At 49.2% G+C, this 22,186-nt stretch overlaps 1 protein-coding gene across 1 annotated transcript; it reads left to right on the top strand.

Moving 5' to 3' along the window:
- Positions 1-1,154: 1,154 nt before the first annotated feature.
- LOC144730171 (uncharacterized) lies at positions 1,155-10,080 on the top strand. Its single transcript, XM_078610772.1, has 5 exons — positions 1,155-1,223; positions 4,692-4,735; positions 5,600-5,665; positions 7,788-7,911; positions 8,712-10,080. The coding sequence occupies exons 1-5, from the start codon at positions 1,155-1,157 to the stop codon at positions 10,011-10,013; spliced, it is 1,605 nt and encodes a 534-aa protein (XP_078466898.1). The 3' UTR covers positions 10,014-10,080.
- The last annotated feature ends 12,106 nt before the right edge of the window (positions 10,081-22,186 follow it).

The raw sequence follows: 22,186 nt of genomic DNA, 5'->3' as shown, positions 1-22,186 counted from the left end.
CACACACCCATAGCGACATAAACCGACACACACAGAGGCACACACACACCCATAGCGACATATACCAACACACACAGAGGCACACACACACCCATAGCGACATATACCGACACACACAGAGGCACACACACACCCATAGCGACATATACCGGCACACACAGAGGCGCACGCACACCCATAGCGACATATACCAACACACACACAGGCACACACACACCCATAGCGACATATACCAACACACACAGAGGCACACACACACCCATAGCGACATATACCGGCACACACAGGCACACACACACACCCATAGCGACATATACCGACACACACAGAGGCACACACACACCCATAGCGACATATACCGACACACACAGAGGCACACACACACCCATAGCGACATATACCAACACACACAGAGGCACACGCACACCCATAGCGACATATACCAACACACACACAGGCACACACACACCCATAGCGACATAAACCGACACACACAGAGGCACACACACACCCATAGCGACATATACCAACACACACAGAGGCACACACACACCCATAGCGACATATACCGGCACACACAGAGGCACACGCACACCCATAGCTACATATACCAACACACACACAGGCACACACACACCCATAGCGACATACGTATAACACACGAGCACACGCAGAGACACGCACAGAGACGCATGCACACACGCACACATTGACAGACACGCGGACACACACACACACATAGACACGCGCGCTCCCGAGAAGACAGAGACATACACACGCACGCAGCACACACACAGCACAGAGAAGACACACAGAGAATAGACACACACAGAGAAGACACACACACAGAGAAGACACACACACAGAGAGAAGACACACACACGGCACAGAGAAAGGAATATTCATGCGCGCGCGCGCGCGCACGCACACACAGCAGTAAAGCGGCTCGAATCGAACGCAAAAAGCCGAAGGAATTTGGAATGTAAATGGGGAATATTTTTTTGTTGTTGTTATTCTCATCATCATCATCATAGCAAATTGCACGCTTCGATTTATTTAATAATTTATTCCGCTCGCTGTTGCGGGCGCTGGCGGGGAGGGCAAGAGGGGGGATTTTGCGAGTAATTTATTGGTGCGTCTCCGAGCGGGCTGACATGGAGCTGTCGGCGGTGGGGGAGCAGGTATTTGCCGTGGAGCAAATTCAGAAGAAACGCGTCAGGAAGGTGAGCAAGCAGCAGCTGCAGCAGGAGGATGAATGGCGGTGGGTGGGTGGGTAGGGGGGTGCTTCTTAACATCGTGCCAGCAAGCAGCGTGCATAGTATTGTCTTGTGTGTGTGTGTTGTCGCTGTGTGTGTGTGTGAGAGAGAGAGAGCGGTGGTTGTAGCGGTGAGCTACGGCTGTGTCTGTGAACACCGGCTATGGCCACGCACAGACGATTATCTGAAACGGTCCTGCGCCTCTCCTAGGTCGACTCAGCCTCAAATGAGTACCCGGTGCGGTGTGTAAGCATCGCCGCTGGGGAGGAGACAAAGGCGGCCGGGCGTGGTACTGACCACCCGCCCACCCCCTCGTGTGCCGTGTCGGCCCTTGATCGGTGCTACTCGTTAACAGCGCCTGCCCCAACAGTCTGTTGAGGCTACACGGGGGATCTTTGTCTTTGTGTGTGTTATTTGCCTTTTGTGCGCGCGCGCGCGTGTTTATTGTGTGGAGGAGAGCGGTCGTGTGCAGCGGTTAACGCGCCGCGCTACGGACCCGGCGACCCTGGTGCCATTACCACCAACCCCCACCACCAACCAACCACCACCACCAACCAACCAACCACCACCAACAACCACCACCACCACCACCAACCAACCACCATCACCACCAACCACCCACAACCACCACCACCACCACGAACCAACCACCACCAACCAACACTCACCACCAACCAACCACCACCACCAACCAACCACCACCACCAACCAACCACCACCACCAACCAACCACCACCAACAACCACCACCACCACCAACCACCACCACCAACCACCACCACCGTTGGCGATTATTTGCACCGATCCTGGCCCTCCCCCTAGATCAACTAGGCCTTAAACGAGTACCCGGTGCGCTGGATTATATAAATATCAGCGTTGGGGAGACAAAGGCGGCCGGGCGTGGTGCTACCCGCCCTCGCTTGCCGTGCCGGCCTGAATAACGAGCCTCGCTTGACAGCACTTGCCCCAACAGTCTGTTGAGGGCTACACGGGTGATCTTTGTCTCATTGTCTTTGTGTGCGTCTCAGTGTGCTTGCTTGGGTGTTATTTTGTATGTCGATGTGTATGCATGTACGGTGTGTGTCTGTCTCCTTGTATTGTGTGTGTGGGTAATATGTATTGTGTCCATGTGTGTATGCATGTCAGCGTGTGAATGTCCGTGTGTGTGTGTTAATGTTGGGGAGCGGTGGTGTAGCGGTTAGCGCTACGCTCCGCTATGAACCCGGCGACCCGGGTTCGATTCCCGCTCACGGCCAACACCGGTGACGATTATCTGAGCCGGTCCTCGGCCTCCCCTAGGTCAACCCAGCCTCAAATGAGCACCGGGTGCGATGTGTTAATATCGCCACGAGGGAGACAAAGGCGGCCCGGCGTGGTGTTGGCCACCCACCCATTCGTGTGCCGTGCCGGCCTCCATAGGTGCTCGCTAACAGCACTTGCCCCTACAGTCTGTTACAGGCTATAAGGGGGATCTTTGTCTGTGTTCATGTGCGGCTGTGCATGTCAAATTGTGCGCGTGTGTCTTGTGACATGTGCCTGTGGGCAATTGTCCATGTATATACAGTATAATATTATGTACGTCGGTATGCCTGGCTGTATGTATGTCTTCTTACGTGTATGTGTCTATTACGTGTGTCTATACGTATGTCTGTACGTGTGTGTCAGTACGTGTGTGTCAGTACGTGTGTGTCGGCCAACGTGTGTGTTTGTCTATGTGCATATGCACGAGTGTCGGTCTGTGTGTGTCTGCAAGCGTGTGTCTGTTGAATCCTCTTGTGTGTTCATATGTCTGTCGACCTGCGTGTCTTCGTATGTGTCTGTGCCAAAGCGTGTCCGTGTATGCCCGTGTCTCTTTGCGTGTGACTTATTATGTCTCTGCGTACGTATCACTGTGTACGTCTTTACGTGCCCGTGTGTCAGTGTATGTGTCTTAACGTGTGTCCTTGTGCGTGTGTCCTTGTGCGTGTATTCTTTCATGCGTGTCGTTGTGTCTGTGTGTGTCTGGGAGGGAGCAGTAGTGTCGTAGTTCGCGCCTTTGGCCAAGAACTCCGGCCACATAAGTTCGATTCCCGACCACTGCTCACATCAGCAGCGAATTATATCTGCACCGGTCTCATAGGACGACTTCGACTTAAACGAGCACTTACAGTGCGAATAAACATCACAACTGGGGAGACAAAGGCGGTCGAGAGTAATGCTATCCACAACACCCCCCTCTATAGCACCGTGCTCGCAGGTGCTGCGATTACGGCACTTGTCCCAACGGTCTATGAAGGCTACCCGGGGGATCTTTGTTAATGTGTGTGCGTGGGTGGAAGTAGAATTATCACACGCGCGCACACCATATAAAGATCCCCCGTGTAGCTTTAAATACTGGAAGGGGAAAGGGTGTTTGTTTGTTCCACGTCACGCATGCGCGCGCATGCCATCTCGTCTATACCAAGTACAATCATCATAACGGCTGAGTCGACCTAGGGGATGCCCGGGGAAAAAATATTGCAGGCGTTATTTTACATTGAGGTTGTCTCGCTTGAACGGGAATCCAACCTTTGGTGGCCCACAGTTCTGAGTTGATGAACGAGTTGGTCTAATGACCTACGATGATGATGATACATGAAATGGTCTTATGATGATGATGATTTAATGATTTTAAACAAGAAAATGACAGAGCAGCAGGAATCCATGCCGTGCCTCCACATTTAATAAAACACTCAATCGGCCGATTTCCTTGCCAAACCCGCAGATTATTCTCATCGGCATTTGGTTTGAACAAGCAAAAACCCCTAGACCGGCATCGACCTTACTGCTCTCATCAGCAGTCGGGCTTTGTTAACCAAGCGAATTATCGTCATGTAATTACCCCCCCCCCCCTTTTTATTTTAGTATCAGTATTCATGGTATTATTACAATTCAAGGTCACGGCCATTGCCAGAGTGATGGCAGTTGACTGGATTACTGATGATCCTGCAGATTGCTGATGACCGAATGGGCGACGTCAATGATTTCCTTGTCGCTCTTCGATGATGGCGATTATTTCTGTAGAACATCAACAGGAATGCAAGTTCGCCATTCTGAAAACGATCATATTGATACATTACGGTCCGATGAAGTTCGATGAATGATAATGGCAATGGAAATGCAAGTGGTGGTGATGCGTTGATGATGGTGGTGGTGGTAGCGATGATGGCGTTACAAAACAGCAGTGGTTATGATCGTAGTGTTAACTGATGCTTATTGGTGTTAAGTGGTGATAATTGTCAAACCCACGCATGTTGATTATTGCTTTTTAACTCCTGACGATGACGGTACAACAGGGGATCACGTTGACGATCGTAGTGGTGGCACTACTGGACTAATTGACGATGATGATGGATGTAGTGACCCCCTTTATCGATGACGATTATGGTGATTGTCAATTATTGATCACGATGCGCAGGGTCGTGTGGAGTATCTGGTGAAGTGGCGAGGATGGGCTCCCAGGTGAATCGCGCATCACCATCGCACGCATCAACATATCACATCGATTTTTGTCAAAATCTTACAGTTCACCTGCGTCGAGGACTCGCACCACTACCAGCACTGTGGGTGACAACAAGACTCACCTATTCACTCAACCGCCCACTCACCCATCACACGACACTACGGACCGGGCCATAAGAAGACACTCACTCAACCTCTCATTCACTCACGTTCTCACACTCCCACCGACTTACTCACCCACCCACTCACTCACCCACCCACTCACTAATCCCACGACACTACGGACCGGGCCATAAGAAGACACTCACTCAACCTCTCATTCACTCACGTTCTCACACTCCCAACGACTCACTCACCCACTCACTCACCCACCCACTCACCCACCCACCCACTCACTCACTCACTCACCCACCCACCCACCCACCCACTCTCACTCACCCACCCACTCACTCATCCCACGATACTACGGGCCGGGCCATAAGAAGACACTCACTCATCCTCTCATTCACTCACGTTCTCACACTCCCAACGACTCACTCACCCACCCACTCACTCACTCACCCACCCACTCACTCACCCACCCACTCACTCACCCACTCACTCACTCACTCACCCACTCACTCACTCACTCACCCACCCACCCACTCACCCACTCACTCACCCACTCACTCACCCACTCACCCACCCACCCACTCACCCACCCACCTACTCACACACCCACCCACTCACACACCCACCCACTCACCCACCCACCCACTCGCCCGACACGCTCACCACACTGAACTTGTTTCGCACCGCACGTAGCCAAAGCGCGCTAATCGGAGGCGCGATGCCGCTTGGCACCGCTCGCTGTTGTCTGCGCAGGCACAACACGTGGGAACCCGAAGAGAACATCCTCGATCCACGACTCGTGGTCGCCTTTGAAGAAAGGTCTCTCGTTGTTAAGATACCGTATGCTCCACATTGTGAGACGCTCTGGAAATTAAGACGCTCTGGAAAGTTAGACCCCCCCTCCCACCCCGCAAAACCTGTGCCCGGTGTCAATAAAGAATAAAGTTCCACAAATTCGGCCACACACACACATAGCGTCCGAATTATAAAACTCGCCAACCCAACCATCCCTGACTCCCCCCCCCCCCGGACCTTTGCTTTAAAATTCAGGGAGAAAAGTGCATCTTATAGTCGAGGCAATGCGGTGATAATGTTAAGGCGTTTTGGTTGATGTTGTTGCTGATGACACGATTTGATGATGGTGAGAATGATAACGATGAATTTCACGAGGACTATGATGACGATGACTTTTTAAGGGGATGTTGGCGAATCTGTGATGACGAAGACGGTGAATGATGCTGATTATGAGGGGTTTGAAGGATGATGGTGAAATTCTTGGTTCTTTCGGTAAAGTCACGTAGAAGGTAAATAATAAAAATAAAACAATTAAATTCTCACGACGTTTCGATTGTAACACAAACAATCATCATCAGGTGTAAAAACCACAGCAAGAAAATTTGAAAAAAACGCCAAATTTGAAAGTGACGTTTTTTTTTCAAATTGGGCGTTTTTTTCTAATTTTCTTGATGTGGTTTTCACACCTGATGATGATTGCTTGTGTTCCAATCGAAACGTCGTGAGAATTTTAATGTTTAATTTTAATTATTTTATTATTTCCCTTCTACGTGACTTTACCGAAAGAACCAAGAAGATGAATCCCTGCAGTCACGAAAGCTTTAAATCGATGATGGTGATGTTGACTTTGAATGGATGACGACCGTGGTGGTGGTGGTGTGGCGAAGATGACATTGAATATCACGTGAAAAAAAGAATGAATTATCGTGCAAAATGTGAGAACTGGGAAGGTGATTAAATTTGAATCTATTTTGAATGAAGGGTGATGGTGTCGTGATGACAATGTTGAATGTATGACGATGACTCGAAAACAGTCGTTGACGATTGTGATTGTTGATGTCTCCGAACGGATGCCGACGAAGACTTTGAATGATGACGATGCTGCTGGTGGTGGTTGTGATCAGTGTCACGTGGTTGATGACGACTGAATGATGACGTTCCTTCTGTGGTGGTTGTGATCTGTCACGTGGTTGATGACGAGTCTTCTGGTGGTGGTTGTGATGAGTGTCACGTGGTTGATGACGACTTTGCATGACGTTGCTTGCGGTTGTGATGAGTGTCACATGGTTCATGACGAGGCTTCTGGTGGTGGTTGTGATGAGTGTCACGTGGTTGATGACGACTTTGAATGATGACGATGCTTCTGGTGGTGGTTGTGATCAGTGTCACGTGGTTAATGACGACTGAATGATGACGTTCCTTCTGTGGTGGTTGTGATCTGTCACGTGGTTGATGACGAGTCGTCTGGTGGTGGTTGTGATGAGTGTCACGTGGTTAATGACGACTTTGCATGACGTTGCTTGCGGTTGTGATGAGTGTCACATGGTTCATGACGAGGCTTCTGGTGGTGGTTGTGATGAGTGTCACGTGGTTGATGACGACTTTGAATGATGACGATGCTTGTGGTTGTGATGAGTGTCACGTGGTTGATGACGCTTCTGGTGGTGGTTGTGATGAGTGTCACGTGGTTGATGACGACTTTGAATGATGACGACTTTGAATGACGTTGCTTCTGGTGGTGGTTGTGATGTCACGAGGTTAATGACGAGGCTCCTGGTGGTGGTTGTGATGAGTGTCACGTGCTTGATGACGACTTTGAATGATGACGTTGCTTGCGGTTGTGATGAGTGTCACGTGGTTGATGACGCTCCTGGTGGTGGTTGTGATGAGTGTCACGTGGTTGATGACGACTTTGATTGATGACGATGCTTCTGGTGGTGGTTGTGATGTCACGTGGTTGATGACGCTTCTGGTGGTGGTTGTGACCAGTGTCACGTGGTTGATGACGACTTTGAATGACGACGTTGCTTGTGGTGGTTGTGATCAGTGTCACGTGGTTGATGATGATGAATGCACTCTGAATGGATGCTGATGCTGCCGATGGTGGTGGTTGTTGATTCTGCTGCCGATGATACCAAACGCACAGGGAGCAGAGGGAGCGAGTATTTGGCCTACACAAGCGGGGTCCAAAGCCACGCCGCCTCCTGCTGCAGGTAACGAAACTACCGCTACACCAACCATCACTAACAACAAAACCACCATCCCTACCACCACTACAAAGATTCCCCGTATAGCATTTAAAGGAATGTTGGGGCAAATGCTAAAGCAAACACCTATTAAGGCCGGCGCAGGGGTGGGGGGGTAGCCGTCTTTGTCTCCCCGATGCTGTTTACACACCGCGCCACGTACACATTTAAGGCTGAGTCGACCTAAGGGGTAGGGGGGGGGCACAGGGCGGGTTCAGAAATTCGTCACCGATGTTGGCTGTGGGTCGTTGGGTTGGTAGCGCTGTGCGCTAACCACTGCGCCACCAAAACACCATCGACTACATCACTACAGCGACATTCTCACAGCGCGGCTGCTGCATCACCTGACGGTGCCGGTCGCCACCATCACCGAAACGTCGTCCCCAATGCACAACATTTTGCGAGATCGTTCTACACCACACCGGTGCGCTGCTGATGCCAGTGATGAACTCGGGCACGTTTGTTCATCACGTGACTTCACTCGTTGGCCGTGCCGGGTGGAGGAGGGTTTTTACGACACGCAATCGTGGATACCAAAATCAATCGTGATATTGCTCGACAAAGCCTACGGATTAAACGCGTCTGGCCTTGGTCTGCGAATAAAGACGATAACCGTATTCACACAGCCCGTTACCTGCACATCTCAGAATCAATATTCACACCGGAGGAATCCGATGAGCTATAAAGCTTTTTTTCCCACAGATGTGCAGTAGGTCTTCTTAATGAACTCCGCCCCCCACGACTCCCCCATCCCTTTCACTGCCCCCCACCCCACCACTGCCCGCTCCTCCCCTCCCCGGCAACCCCACCCCCTGGCCCCGCAGCCGGCACCGTCGCCTCTGGTTGCCCACGCACGCTACCCGCTGCTCGGATATCGCCGGTTCCCTGCATCGCCACCAGCCGTGCCACCACGCTTCAAGCAGCAGAGCGTGGTGCCGGGCTCGGCTCCCGGTGTCGGCGTCACCACCGTCCGACCCTCCACCCCGAATCGGCAACAGCAGCAACAGCCGCCGCCGCCGCAGCCGCCGCCGCTTGCCCCTTCCTCTGGACTCGAATTCGGCCGCGGTTCCGGCTACGGTTACGGATTCGGCCAAAACCGCGGCGTAGCAAAGGGCGGCGACGCGAGCCGGGATCGAACCCAGACGCCGCAGCTCGGCGGCGCGGAGGGCGGCCGACCGGAGACGCTGCCGGCGCGCGAGAAAGCGGCGACGGGGCGATGCGAGCGCGAGGCCGGGGCGCTACGGCAACACGAGCGGCAGCAGCACCACCACGAGCGGCATCAGCAGGAGCGGCATCAGCTGCAGTGGCAGCAGCAGGATGAGTGGCAGCAGCAGCAGCAGAAGCGGAAAAAAAAGCGACTCAGGGACAAACAGAAGCGACACCGACACAAGCTACAGCTGCAGCTGCACCGGCTGCAGCTCCAGCTACAGCAAAAGCAGCAGGAGACGCAGCAGCAGCAGATAGGACAGCAGGAGACGCAGAAACATGGGCAGGAGACACAGCAGCAGCATCAGGAAAAGCATCATCATCAGAAGCAGCAGCATAATCAGAAGCAGCAGCAGCATCAGAAGCAGAAGCAGCAGCATCAGAAGCAGCAGCAGAAACATCAGGAGCAGCAGCAGCAACATAAGGATCAGCAGCAAAATAAGGAGCAGCAGCAGCAACTTGAGCAACAGCAGCAACAACATCAAGAGACGCAGCCAAAACAGGGCAGCACTTGCACCGACTCCCATAATCAAGAGCAGCCCATCGACCTGAGCTGTCTCAGTGGAAACGGCTCCAACCAGCTCCCGGCAAGAGGGGTCTCTCCGAGTCAAGGGCACGGCCAAGTGCAAGGGGAGGAGCACGACCACGAGTTGGATGGACGCGAGGCCTCGGTCGACGACGGAGTGCCGACGTCCAGCTCCGACTGCGGATCGGAGCCAGGAGCGGACACGAAACACGAGGAAGGGTCCGGGATCGAACGGGGACCCCGGTTCCCGTGGCTGTGGGGCTTCGCCGAGGCGTCGGCGGCAGCGGTGGGCGTCACGGACGTGACCGTCACGGACGTGACGACGAACCTGCTCACCGTCACGGTGCGCGAGTCTCTGTGCGAACGCGGGTTTTTCAGGAGCAGACCCATGTAGCCGGGCGGGCGGGGGAATGGGGGTCTCACTGGTAGACATAGTGGGGGCACGCGACTGTTGAGAACGAGGCGTGCACGATTTCCCAGACCTGTGCGTCCCCCACCCCCACTCCACACACTTGGCTGAGCCGAGTTCGACACGGTGGCATGAAACTAATCGAGATGGCTCACGCTGGGGGCCCGACACTGGCCGTCAGCATCATCCGTGCACGCCTCCCTCGGAAAGCTGAACTCTTCTGCGAGGTGCTGTGGCCGCCGAAGCTTGTCGCTGGATGCGAAGAGCATCTCTCGTCTGCCTCGCGTGTGGCGGCCGCCAGAGTTTGTGTGCGCTGGCGGCGAAGAGGACAATATAAGTCCTGGTCACTGGCAGAGGTCCCCTCTCTTCTACCCTCATCTTGTTCTGCCGGGCAATTGAGCGGTGTACATGGGGAGGGGGCTGTCGCACACACAGGCAGCTACTTGCGGAGGCACAGGCGGGCTGCTGAGTTAGCAGAGTACCGGAGATGGAGACGAAAGTCGAGTCACATCGCAGGACGCACGTGTGGCTAAGCTGACGACAAGGCGTGCTACTAACCCATTGGCCGCTCCACACGCTAGTATCCGCAGCCTAAGTGCCATCAAACGCCATGTGCCCCGTAAAGTCATCTCTCTGTGCAGCTTGAAACCGAATTAAATATGAAACACTTCTGAGGACAAACGCATGCTGCAAAGCGTTACAAGTTAACGATGCGTATGCATGCTTTTTCTTCCTTTGTTTTCACATTAATGGACCGTACACAACTCGTACGAGACAGCTTGGGTGTGTTGGCCACAGCTCCACGTTCATTTTGGGGTGTTTGTCTTCCTTAGATGCACTCATTATTTATAACAGTTGCTGCGCTCAGACCCAACGGCACAACATGCCATGTGGGCCAGCGGCAAACAAATAGCACAACGTTGGAATAGACGAGAGAGGTCATACGTTTCCTCATTTGAAAGGCGTTATACGAATTTGGGTGGGGGGGGGGAAAGAAGGGAGTGACATCCAGAGCTGGGCAGCGAGGGAAGAAGTTTTACAGTCAATCCTCGATTACCCAGAGTGACGAGGTGGAGGGAGGGATGATGGATGTCTCGGTTAACAATACAAAAAAAACATGGAAAATGCAAAACTCTGTAAATTAAGACTAAAACAACATATGTATTGCTTAACTATGTAGAACGGGAGTGAAGGCGTAGAATGTAGTAGTCTGGTTGTTGTTTTTTTTGCTTCTTAAAGTAATTCGTTTGCGGTCCGGTGGGGACCCGAGTGACTGACCAGTGGTGAGTAAGAAGCAGCGAGTAATGGAACCAGTGCACATTCAAACGAAAAATGTGCCGATTGAGCACGGTTAGTCCGCAACCTGGCTAACACCTGCCCACGGATAATCAATTCAACTGCATTCGGATTAACGATGCGAATGAGGATTTCCCCAGCTCCCAGCAATGGGTGGTCTCTCCGAGTCTCTCCGACACCTGTATGATCTCCGAGAGCAGGAACATGGGAAGGAAGGGAGCGTGGTTGGAAGTGAAGATGACAAGCGAGGCTCATTGGGACGACACTGGGACACCAACAGTGAAAGGTTCACACAAAGTAAAACAAAAACGAGGTGCACCCTGAGCAAAGCGACAGAGGTGCGGCTAGGGTTAGAGTTCGAGCCAGGATCGGGGGGGGGGGCTCATTTTTCAGAATGGCAAGCTGGCTTCAGCTGACCTCTGGGTGCTACTCCAATGTTTATCTCGGTAACCCACCCTCTGTCGTCTTGCCTGGAGAGAAATGCCTGTGGATTTATATGATTAAGAGAGCTAGTTTTTAGCTTAATTTGTGACACCAAGTGTCAATTTAGAACGCAGAGGATTGACTTTTTTAAAATAATTCATACGCTGCAAAAGCACATCGTGTAGTTATTGCGAAAAATGGCGAGAATAAGTTGATGCAATTTTATGAGATTAATACTGTCATTGTGTATTAGGTTAGCTTAATTTTAACTGAAAGCAGCCGCAAATGTGAAGGTTATAGACCAGGGGTGGGGAACCTTTCCGTTACAGAGGGACCTTTAGCGGGCAACCACAAATTAAACACTCCACTCAGCCACTACCACCACTAACATAAACCCTTGCAGTCACAAGTGATTGGGCGTGCTAAATTCTCAACACACGGTTTGAGGCTTTGCCAGATCAAACATGTTGCCCTACAGTACCCAATTAGTGCAGCTAAGATGCGTGCCGCGACCGAGAAACATCGTTTGCCGGCACGTTTCGGAAATGGTTGGCTTTCAAGGTGCTCACGGGCCATATAAATAATGTCGAGGGCCATGTGAAACAAAGTCATGCCAGTAGGCCTTGGGTTCCCTACCCCTGTTATAATAGATGTATGGGCGTCAAACCTGAGCACTTTAGCACGCTTGTGCCCTGTTGTTGGTTTTTTGTAATTAAAATTAAAATGCCATTTATACAGGAAAGCCTCGTCGAGTTTAAAAGACTGTTTTCAGGATGAAAAGACTGCTTTTTGGATGTTTGGCCATATCATTTCGCGATTGGCATGTGCAATGAATGAAGAGCCACCATGCACACAAGGTGATGTGGGGGGAGGGGTGGAACATTGGTTCATCATGTGCCACCTTTAGAACCTAGTGAGACCTGAGTTCACTTGCCAGGCACAGCTAACATTAGTGGTAAGTGGTATCTAAACCGGCCCTGTCGTCTCCTTCACCAACCTACGTTGACTGGAATGGTGAAGTATGGCCAAACAACCCCAAGTGACAGAAAATGTGGGGAAACATTCACCCAACAGTGAATTGATATCAATTATAAAAATTATATTCATGATGTATATTATGCCATTGGAATCTCATTTGCCAGTAAAAAATATAATTGTTTTTTTACCCTTCTATCTGGCAACAAAACTGACACCTATTTTACTAGAAGGGTAAAAATCCAATTATCATATTTTTTACTGGCAAATGAGATTCCAATGGTGTAAATGCTTACCCCGAGCTCTCATACTCTGATGGTGCATTGTCTTTGAGTTGTGCGCCAAAGGCGTCATCTGGTCCAACCCATGTGAGACTAGGCTCTTAAGGAAAGCTGTCTCGGGTGTGGACCAATCAACTTCAAGGACAGTGCATATCATTATCAGAGTTATGTTTTTTGTTTGCATTATGGCTGCAGGTATTGTGGTCTATGCAAACATGACTCCTTGTAAAAAAAGGTGTCAGTTTTGTTGCCAGATAGAAGGGTAAAAAAAACAATTATCGATGTATATTATGCTTAAAGAATAGGGTTTTCCCCTTTTTTTCTGGCAACAAAACTGAAACCTTTTTACAAGGAATCATGTCTGCATTAACCACAATACTTGTGGTCAGAATGCAAACAAAAAAGTGTTTTATTGCCAGAAAAAAAGGGGAAAAACCTATTGTTATATTTTGGTACTGGCAAAGGAGGTCCCATGATATATTATGGTTGTTGTATAGACATCTTGGTGTCGTGTGCCAGCGTAGCTACTTTGAGTCAGGTTAGCAGTGGCTGTCACAAGTAGCTGTCAGTGGCTGTCACAAGTATATACTGGTCCCCTTAACAGGAACGTGGAATGCCCAACAAGGCTCAAACCCGTAAAATTAAATGAGCGCCACCCAACGCATGTTTGCTTCCACACATTCACACGTGAAGCTTATCACTGGTTTTTCACAGGTCTCTCCTAAACGTGTCACACTCAAAAGTCTTTCACTTAGAAGCAAAATTAATGAGGGCAATGCTGAGGATTGAGTAATTCGAAGACCCATAACGATTCCCCCGTTGACAAGTGGCCAGTCTTTCCAAAGGACATTCCACATTACAATGGCTGAGGCCAGTCTATTGCTACTACACCCAGAAGAAAACAAAGCATCTATGAAGGAGTAACACACACGGCACGCATTGGGCATGTTTATATGCGGCCTACATGCTAATAGCTTCAAACCAGAGGTCGCAAACGGGTTTTGATTCCTTACCCGTACCCGGCCGCACCAGGGTCGCAAATGTGTACCCGTACCCGACTGGGTACGGGTACCCGTTTCCTACCCGTACCCTACCCGAAATGAGTGACAAACGGTTACTCACTAGTGACTCACGGCCTACCCGTACCCGTACTCGGCCGCACCAGGGTCGCAAACGGCTACCCGTACCCGGCCGGGTACGGGTAGCCGGGTTTCGGGTAGGGTACAGGTATCGGGTACCCAGTTGCGACCTCTGCTTCAAACTCCACTATTAGCAACACCTGAACCCCATTACGGGCCAATTTATTACGAGAAACGCGTAATTGCGAGTGGCCGCTCGATTGGCGATGCACATCAAATCAATAAATTAAAAGCCCAATTTGAGAAATATTGCTCATGATTGAACGTGCATAGCAGGAAATTAAGCATTCCCTCACACACTGCATCAATGCGTGCTGTTAACGCGACACCGACAGCTACGCGTCCTATGTTAAAACGCTTGGTGAGCATAACGTGGTCACTGATTAAACATGTAGGTTTTCAGTCAATATTATAATTCGCGTAAGTGAATTTTTTTGGGTGAAGTCACGCAACGATCTGGCCAAATTGTGCTGCACAACCCTCCACGCCAACCCGACAAGAGCAAAACAAATTCATCGGTCACTCGTACACAAGCGTTTAACGCGCAATTATTGCTTCTGCAGTTCACCGGTAAGTTTAAGAGAACAATTCGCACAAACCAAATTTCACAATTAAATACGTTTCTCTTGAAACTGCAGCAAGAATCCTCAGGTTATAAAACCGAGTAAGTCAAACTCCTGGCTGTACACGGTTGAAAAATTGTGGCAGCATTTCCTTGCTGCTTCAATTCACTTCTAAAATGACAGCCAAAAGACGAGAGAGGGAACAGTTTGGCTTAAATAACGGACGCACGGTGGCGTTTTATTTCCCAGCACGTGTGGGCAGGGGGGCAGGGAGCTTCCACCAAACGCCCAGCACCCAGAAGTTACGGGTCACGACTCGTCCCGCGTGCATCCATCTTCACCTGGGCGTCACAGGCGTGCAAAATAACACGGGATCCTGCGCTAACACTCGAGCGCGCAAACCCAGGCACACATGTACACAAAACAAAAATACCCACGGAAAGGAAAACCCCCTCCCGCCTCCCCACCCATGTGGCCTTTAACAGACTGCTGGGGCAAGTGCTGTTAGCGCGCACTTAGGAAGGCCGGCGCGGCCGCCTTTGTCTCCCCAATGGTGATTTTATCGCACTGCAACCAGCTACTCATTTGAGGCCGAGTCAACGTCACGTACACCCTTTACACACACACACGTCCCGTCAAAAGCTGGGGTTCACTAAAGTAACGGCGCCTTCTTCAACAAAGCCCTCAATCGAAAAACAAACTTCGCCGCCTTCTTTTTTTACAAAGTACATACAGTGCTGTTTATATATATGCGGTATACTGGCGCAAAGGTAAAGGTGCAGCCCTGCAATTATTTACAGGTCTGCTCTCGAGCCCCCTCGAATGAGTATTTCGTCTCATCTTCAACGTTGGCTAGACATTTCGAAAAGAGGTCCCAGGATAAAGTTTAAGTAATCCCCCTCCCCCACCCTCCACCGACGTTCACCCAGCGATACGAGTACACCAGTCGATCGATTGGCAAGTCGTGTGTAGTGGGGGGCAAAGTGTGGGTATTCCCGTGACATCTGGCTGGCGTGGAAGAGTATCACAAACACCCTCTCTAGAGCTCCCACTAGCGGAGGCCCTTCTCGCCAGCAATTGGCGTAGAGTTTCACGGCTGCACTTTTACCAACACTGGCGCAAGGTAAAGGTCTAATAGCTTAGTAAAGTACAAATATGAGCAGGAGGAACACTGCAGGACAACAACTGGCCAAAGCCTAAACAACGTGGTCTCACAAAGGGTACCATTTCTACACCTCAGGGAGCAGGCAAGGGGCCTCTCTTCTCCCTGCCACTCCAGGGGATTGGTGTCTTCACCGCAGCCCTTGCTTTAACATATATCAAAGAAGCCTCATGTCGATATCACTAAACCCATTTGATTAAGACTGCACCGAATTGATGAGTTGATGGAAGGACAAATCTGCCAATGTTTTGGGTGGTTCGGCATGATATCAGACATTTCGCACCACACTGCCTGAAGATTATTCAGATTTCCGGGTTCACTTCAGAAAACGCACACATCGTGCCGAATAAACGCAGTCTCACACCAAAACCAAATTGGACAGCTACACTGCCCAACTGCTTGAACCCACAGTAGTAACATTGTCAAATGTCTGCTTTTAGTTTTTTTCCACAGTTTGAGAAGTTATTCAGAGAAAATCAGTTCCAATCATTAAATTAATCACTCCTGGGTGAAGAAAATCTCAGATACATCCTGCTCCGAGTAGTGAAATGGAAACCACCTTCCTGACCACTTCATTTCCCTCTTACTAATCACGTCAAATGAACAATCTTTACATCCTTAAGTAAAATAACTATGAATAATAGAATTCCACACCGAGATCGTGCATGTGTAAATAGGTGAAGACAACTTCTACAGCCGTGCCTATGGATTTAACACATTTTATAAATAGTTTTCTCAGAAACTAAACGGATCCTTACCGGCTATATTCGCTATAAAATACCGCCACTGCTAAAAACGGACATGGACTTGGCCATGTCCAAAGATGCACTCGCACTCCACATTCTACGCGATGAAAATAGACAAGCCACACATTTATCCAGAAAATTATTCCCGATTCTTAAGAACTTCTCAGGAGCAAACTGCATTGGGATGTTTGGCTAATTTCAATTTAAGGAGCGTTTTGCTTGTGGCAGGAAACCAGAGCACCTGCAGCCCACCGGGCTTACAAGAGAATGGGTTGGAGCGGTGGGAGAGTGGCTAGCAGACTGCGCGATGTATCTGCCAACTCCAATTCAATTCCCAGCAACAGCTAACATCAGTCGCAAATGACATCAGAAGCGGTCCTACCCTCCCACTTCACCAACCCACACAGACCAGCATGGTGAAGTATGGTCAAAAACACCTATCACCGGCAACGGTTGGGAGTTAATGCAGTGCAAAACACTCAAAAGTCTGCACAGAGGCTAATGGTCGGACCCATTTTATGTACTGCCATTGCCCAAGCCATCTCAAAGCCAAGTGGGATTGGGAGTTTCCACAAATCTATGCTTGACCAAGCCTTGAGTCCCAACCAATGGGCTGGATTAAAAATGTGTACACGCATGTTCGGATACTTAGAGATATAACGAGAAAGCATGGTGCTGATTCTGCCCATTATTATAATTAAGGTGCAGTCAGACCAAGAGAATAAAACAGATTCTACACTTGAGATTGCTTAGCTAAGTATTGAGAAGGGACAAATAATATGAAATTAGGACAATGAAAATGCCATCATTGCAGGGCAGAAGCATAGAGAGATCAGCAATTAGATGTAATGATGTGGTGGAATGAGATATAGATGTGACTATAGAAGAGATACGGCATAATGTTCGTGATGTAGTCATTTTTAGTCTGTTGATGGTCGGCGATGCGGCAATCGACTCATCTCTACGAGCTGTACACGATGCACTATTCAAAGTTGAATTTTTCGATAACGAATTTTTTATGCTGTTTGCCGTTTCGACATCCCGAAGTAGCACTGTTTTCGGATTGATTGGTCCCCCAGTCGCAGAGTGAATTACACCCCTGGAAAAAATAGTGTCCCAGAAATAAAGTATTTAATTGCCTCGGCAATTTTGTATTATTTGGTACCCCGGGGTACCGTCGTAAGGATCAGATGAAGAAAGACAATCCAAACATCTGGCCCAATGCAATAATGGAGCTTCTGGCCTAGATGGTCAGATGGAGTCTTAGACCCCTTCATACTAAATCTGGTTAAAATAAACTGATTGCGGCCGGGCTCGGATCAAAAACCAACAAACAAGTTGCCGACAAGAGACGATGCCTTAGCAAAAAGAAAGGGGCTTCCTCGAGACATCGTCAACACCACCGAGTATCACAACCGGGGCAAGGGCAAAGCTTGTACAAGTCGCGGAACTGCTTTTGAGCGGGGCGGGCTGCCGCCTAGAGAAGACAGCGGTGGACGCGATAAGGGCCTGTCTACGGGGCGATGAAAAGCTGGAGGCCCTCATAGATACGGCGACCGTGTCAACGCTACAACAGATGAGAACACGGAAAATCAAAATTCCATGTAAAAAACAACAAAAGGAAATTTATAAACCCAAAACGACGCCAGCAAGACCATGGATGAAGAGGAGAGCTGATAAAAAAGGTATATACATGAAACATCAGAAACTCTTTTATAAGAATCGCTCTCATTTAACGTCTTTGATTCTCGACGATACAGACCGCCATATATGCAGGATTCCATCATCAGAAATCTACGGTTTTTATCGACAAAAATGGGAAACTGTCTTTGCATTCAAAGGCTTGGGGCAGTTCAAGTGTTCCGGTTCAGCGAATAATGAACATTTTGAAACAATGATATCCGTGGAAGAGGTAAAGGCCGGCATCAATGCAATTAAACAAGCGTCTGCACCAGGACCAGACGGCGTAACGAAAGCTTCAATCTGCACAGCAGACCGGGAAGGGTGGGTACTAGCGTCACTTTTTAACGTATGGCTGGTTACAGGAATGATTCCAGCAGATATGAAGAATAGAACGATTCTCATCCCAAAGGTCGCGAACGAGAAACTGCTGAAAGATCTGGGAAACTGGAGACCGATTACTATTGGCTCCATGATCGTGAGGTTGTTCTCAAGAATTCTGACCGTACGACTGGGACGTGCATGCCCACTCAACCCACGACAACGTGGATTCATTACCGCATCCGGCTGCTCAGAAAACCTTAGGGTACTACAGGATCTCATCAAGCATGCAAAAAGATCGCACAAACCATTAGCAGTGGTGTTTATTGATGTAGCAAAAGCATTCGATTCTGTATCTCATGCGCATATCTTGTGGGTGCTGCGACAACGGAAAGTGGACGAGCACATAGTAAACATAATTCAGAACGCCTACAAGAACTGCACAACCTCATTTAAAATCAACGAAATTTCGACACCAGACATCAATATCCAAGTCGGTGTGAAGCAGGGAGACCCAATGTCACCTCTGCTGTTCAATCTGGCGATGGACCCACTAATATGCGCCCTGGAAACACAAGGATCGGGATACTGCATCGACACCGACATTGTTACCTCGCTTGCATTTGCAGATGATCTGGTACTGGTCAGCGAATCGTGGGAAGGAATGGCTAGTAACATAGCTATTCTTGAATCATTCTGCAAACTGTCAGGACTTGAGCTTCAACCAAAAAAGTGCCAGGGCTTCATGCTACACCCAACCAAAGATTCTTATACGGTGAATAACTGTGACCCATGGAAGATATCAAGTGCGCACGTCAACATGGTTCAACCGGATGAATCAGCAAAATATCTCGGACTAAAAATCAGCCCTTGGACCGGCATTCTGCAGCCAGAACTGATAGTACAATTAAACAGCTGGATCTCCAAGATTGATGAGGCACCACTTAAACCAACTCAGAAGGTAGAGCTCCTCAACGTTTACACTCTCCCCAGGCTATTGTATCCAGCAGACCATTCAGACTGCAAAAAGTCAACACTACGATTGTTGGACCAAGCAATAAGGAACGCAATAAAGAAATGGCTCCATTTACCAGCTTCTACCTGCGACGGACTGCTGTACTCCCGAACTCAAGATGGAGGCCTCGGCATTATGAAATTAGAGAGTATGATCCCATCGATTCAGGTGAGGAGACTACATCGCATCGTGAACTCGACAGATGCAATCACTCGCAATTTAGTGTCCCAACTAGGTGCCGAAGAAGATTTCCGGAGTCTGTGGGTAAGCGCCGGCGGTGAAATTGACGCTGTACCAGCTTTTATTCAAACTGAATTGGAATCTAAACATGCTGTAGAGCCAAGACCATGCGACTGGAGACAGAACGAGTTCAAAAGATGGTGCGAAAAACCGGTCCAGGGTGCCGGTATAGCAAATTTTGAAGGAGACAAAGTCAGTAATGCTTGGTTACGTCGGTGCAGGGGCATGAAACAATGCTACTATATCGCTGCTCTACAACTACGAAGCAATATATACCCAACAAGGGAGAGCATAAATAGGGGTAGAGTAGGTGCACTGCGCTGTTGCAGAAAATGCTCCGCAAGATTAGAATCCATATCGCACATTTTGGGCCAATGTCCCGCAGTCCAGAAAGCTAGGATAGCACGTCACAATAAGATCTGTGACATCCTAGCAACCGAAGCCACAAAATTGGGATGGACTGTACATAAGGAACCACGCTTCAAAACTGAAGTTGGGGAGCTGAGGAAACCCGACCTGATTTTTGCAAGAGGAGAGGTTGCCCTTGTCATCGATGTTACCATCAGGTTCGAGCGAACGCGCAGCACACTCACTGAGGCGGCTTCGCAAAAGGTTGAATATTACACCCCACTCCGTGACCAAATTAAAGACCTAACAAGAACAAGCAACACCAAGATCTACGGATTTCCTGTGGGGGCTAGGGGAAAGTGGCCTCCGCAAAACAACGAGGTGCTGACAGCCATGGGATTGACAAGCCTGCGTGTAACAACTCTTGCCAAGTCGATTTCTCGTAAAACATTACTGTATTCCCTTGATATTCTGCGAATGTTCGGCGGGAATTATGCTGTTTACGAAGAGTCGTAAAAAAAATATATATAATAATATACATTAAAAAAAAAAATTATTTTTGTCGTGTGATAATGTTCGTGTTTACATACTTATCTCTATACCGCCAATGGTGCCTGGAAACAGAGGGACGACACCATGGGGCACCCAGGACATTGGCTCACACCAGTCTGGGGATTCTGGTACTATTGATTCCCATTCTCTGTTGCCCACCGTGCCAGGTAACAAGGTGACGACAGCTTGAGGTACCTAGGACATTGGCGTACACCAGTTTGGGGGTCCTGGTAATAATGACCTTAATTCTCTGTTATCTTTGGTGCCAGATATTAGAGTGACGACAAACCGGCGACCGCATGGGAATCTCGTGATGATTAAAAACATCAAGCGCATTACCACTATTGACGATATGGACGGGCCATTCAACCCGGAAAGGATCGGTTTGTAAAAGAGCCGAATGAAAATATGTAGGGAAGCTCTTCTTTTGTAATAATATGAATAAAAATCAGCCATCAAACACTTCTGGACACAATTATTTGCAATGGCGCATTATCCAGAGCCCAGTTATCCAAGCATTGTTCGTTTCACCCGTGTGAGCAAAGAAGGCATCGGTGCGGTAAAGGCACGAACAGGAATGGAGGCAAGGTTAGGTACGGCCTCAGCATTAAAACGTCGTCACACTATCAAGACCCTGGAAATTGACGGCAATCGTAATTACTGTTTACGCCGCACAAGCGTTTCTCAACCAATGGAAACTTGGGGCGGGAGACGCTGCCATTACTGTGCGTCGCAGCGAGCAGCCCGTAGTGCTTTGGATCGTTACGTTTGTCCAATCGGCCATCGGGAAACACTCTGCTCAGTCAAGAGCGATGACAAGAACCCGATACTACAGCGCATTATCCATGATCGTATCGTGAATGCTAAAAACGTAGAAAATTCAAGCAGGGGAATTAAAAATAAACCATAAGGGTGCACAGGATCGGCATCACAACGATGCTCCCTTTACCCCTGTTCTTTCAAAGTCTTTGCCCTGTTAACGATTATAAATGAAAACTATCGGTAAAGGTCTATGACCAGAAGCATAGTGAAAATGTTTCTAAAATGACACTGATATAAATAAGCGAAGATAATTTTGTGCTTAAGTTGTTGTATACGAGTGAATCCTGGGGTTCGAATCAGGACAAATTACAGTACAAGGGTCAGCAAAGCAAAGCGTCAGCAAAGGAATGTGCTGCAAAAATATTTGCATCATACTGTGCAGTAGCTGCAGGAACTGGCAGAGGGTAGAAAGTGTTGGCATGGTATCATGGCATCAACAGCTTTGGAAGTGAATACATCTTGATTGAGATCTGATAGAGGGGAAATCTCATTAAACTTTAAGACACGTGCGGGAGGCGGACAGACAAGACGCAACAAAACGCGGCTGGCTGCCTGCCGTCTCCTCACGGAAATAGGGCCTCCCCCTTGACCTCCG

Source organism: Lampetra planeri, chromosome 35, assembly GCF_965212315.1.
Source record: "Lampetra planeri chromosome 35, kcLamPlan1.2.h2, whole genome shotgun sequence".
In the NCBI taxonomy this organism is placed as follows: domain Eukaryota; kingdom Metazoa; phylum Chordata; class Hyperoartia; order Petromyzontiformes; family Petromyzontidae; genus Lampetra; species Lampetra planeri.
This window is presented reverse-complemented; position numbering and strand designations above follow the sequence as displayed.

What these genes read in the sequence shown, in the direction of transcription:
- LOC144730171 (XM_078610772.1), top strand. Translation starts at nt 1,155, where the DNA reads ATGGAGCTGTCGGCGGTGGGGGAGCAGGTATTTGCCGTGGAGCAAATT. An exon ending in TGGCGAGGATGGGCTCCCAG is followed by an intron (nt 4,736 to 5,599) that starts GTGAATCGCGCA and finishes TTGTCTGCGCAG; the next exon opens with GCACAACACGTGGGAACCCG. An exon ending in CAAAACCACCATCCCTACCA is followed by an intron (nt 7,912 to 8,711) that starts CCACTACAAAGA and finishes CTGGCCCCGCAG; the next exon opens with CCGGCACCGTCGCCTCTGGT.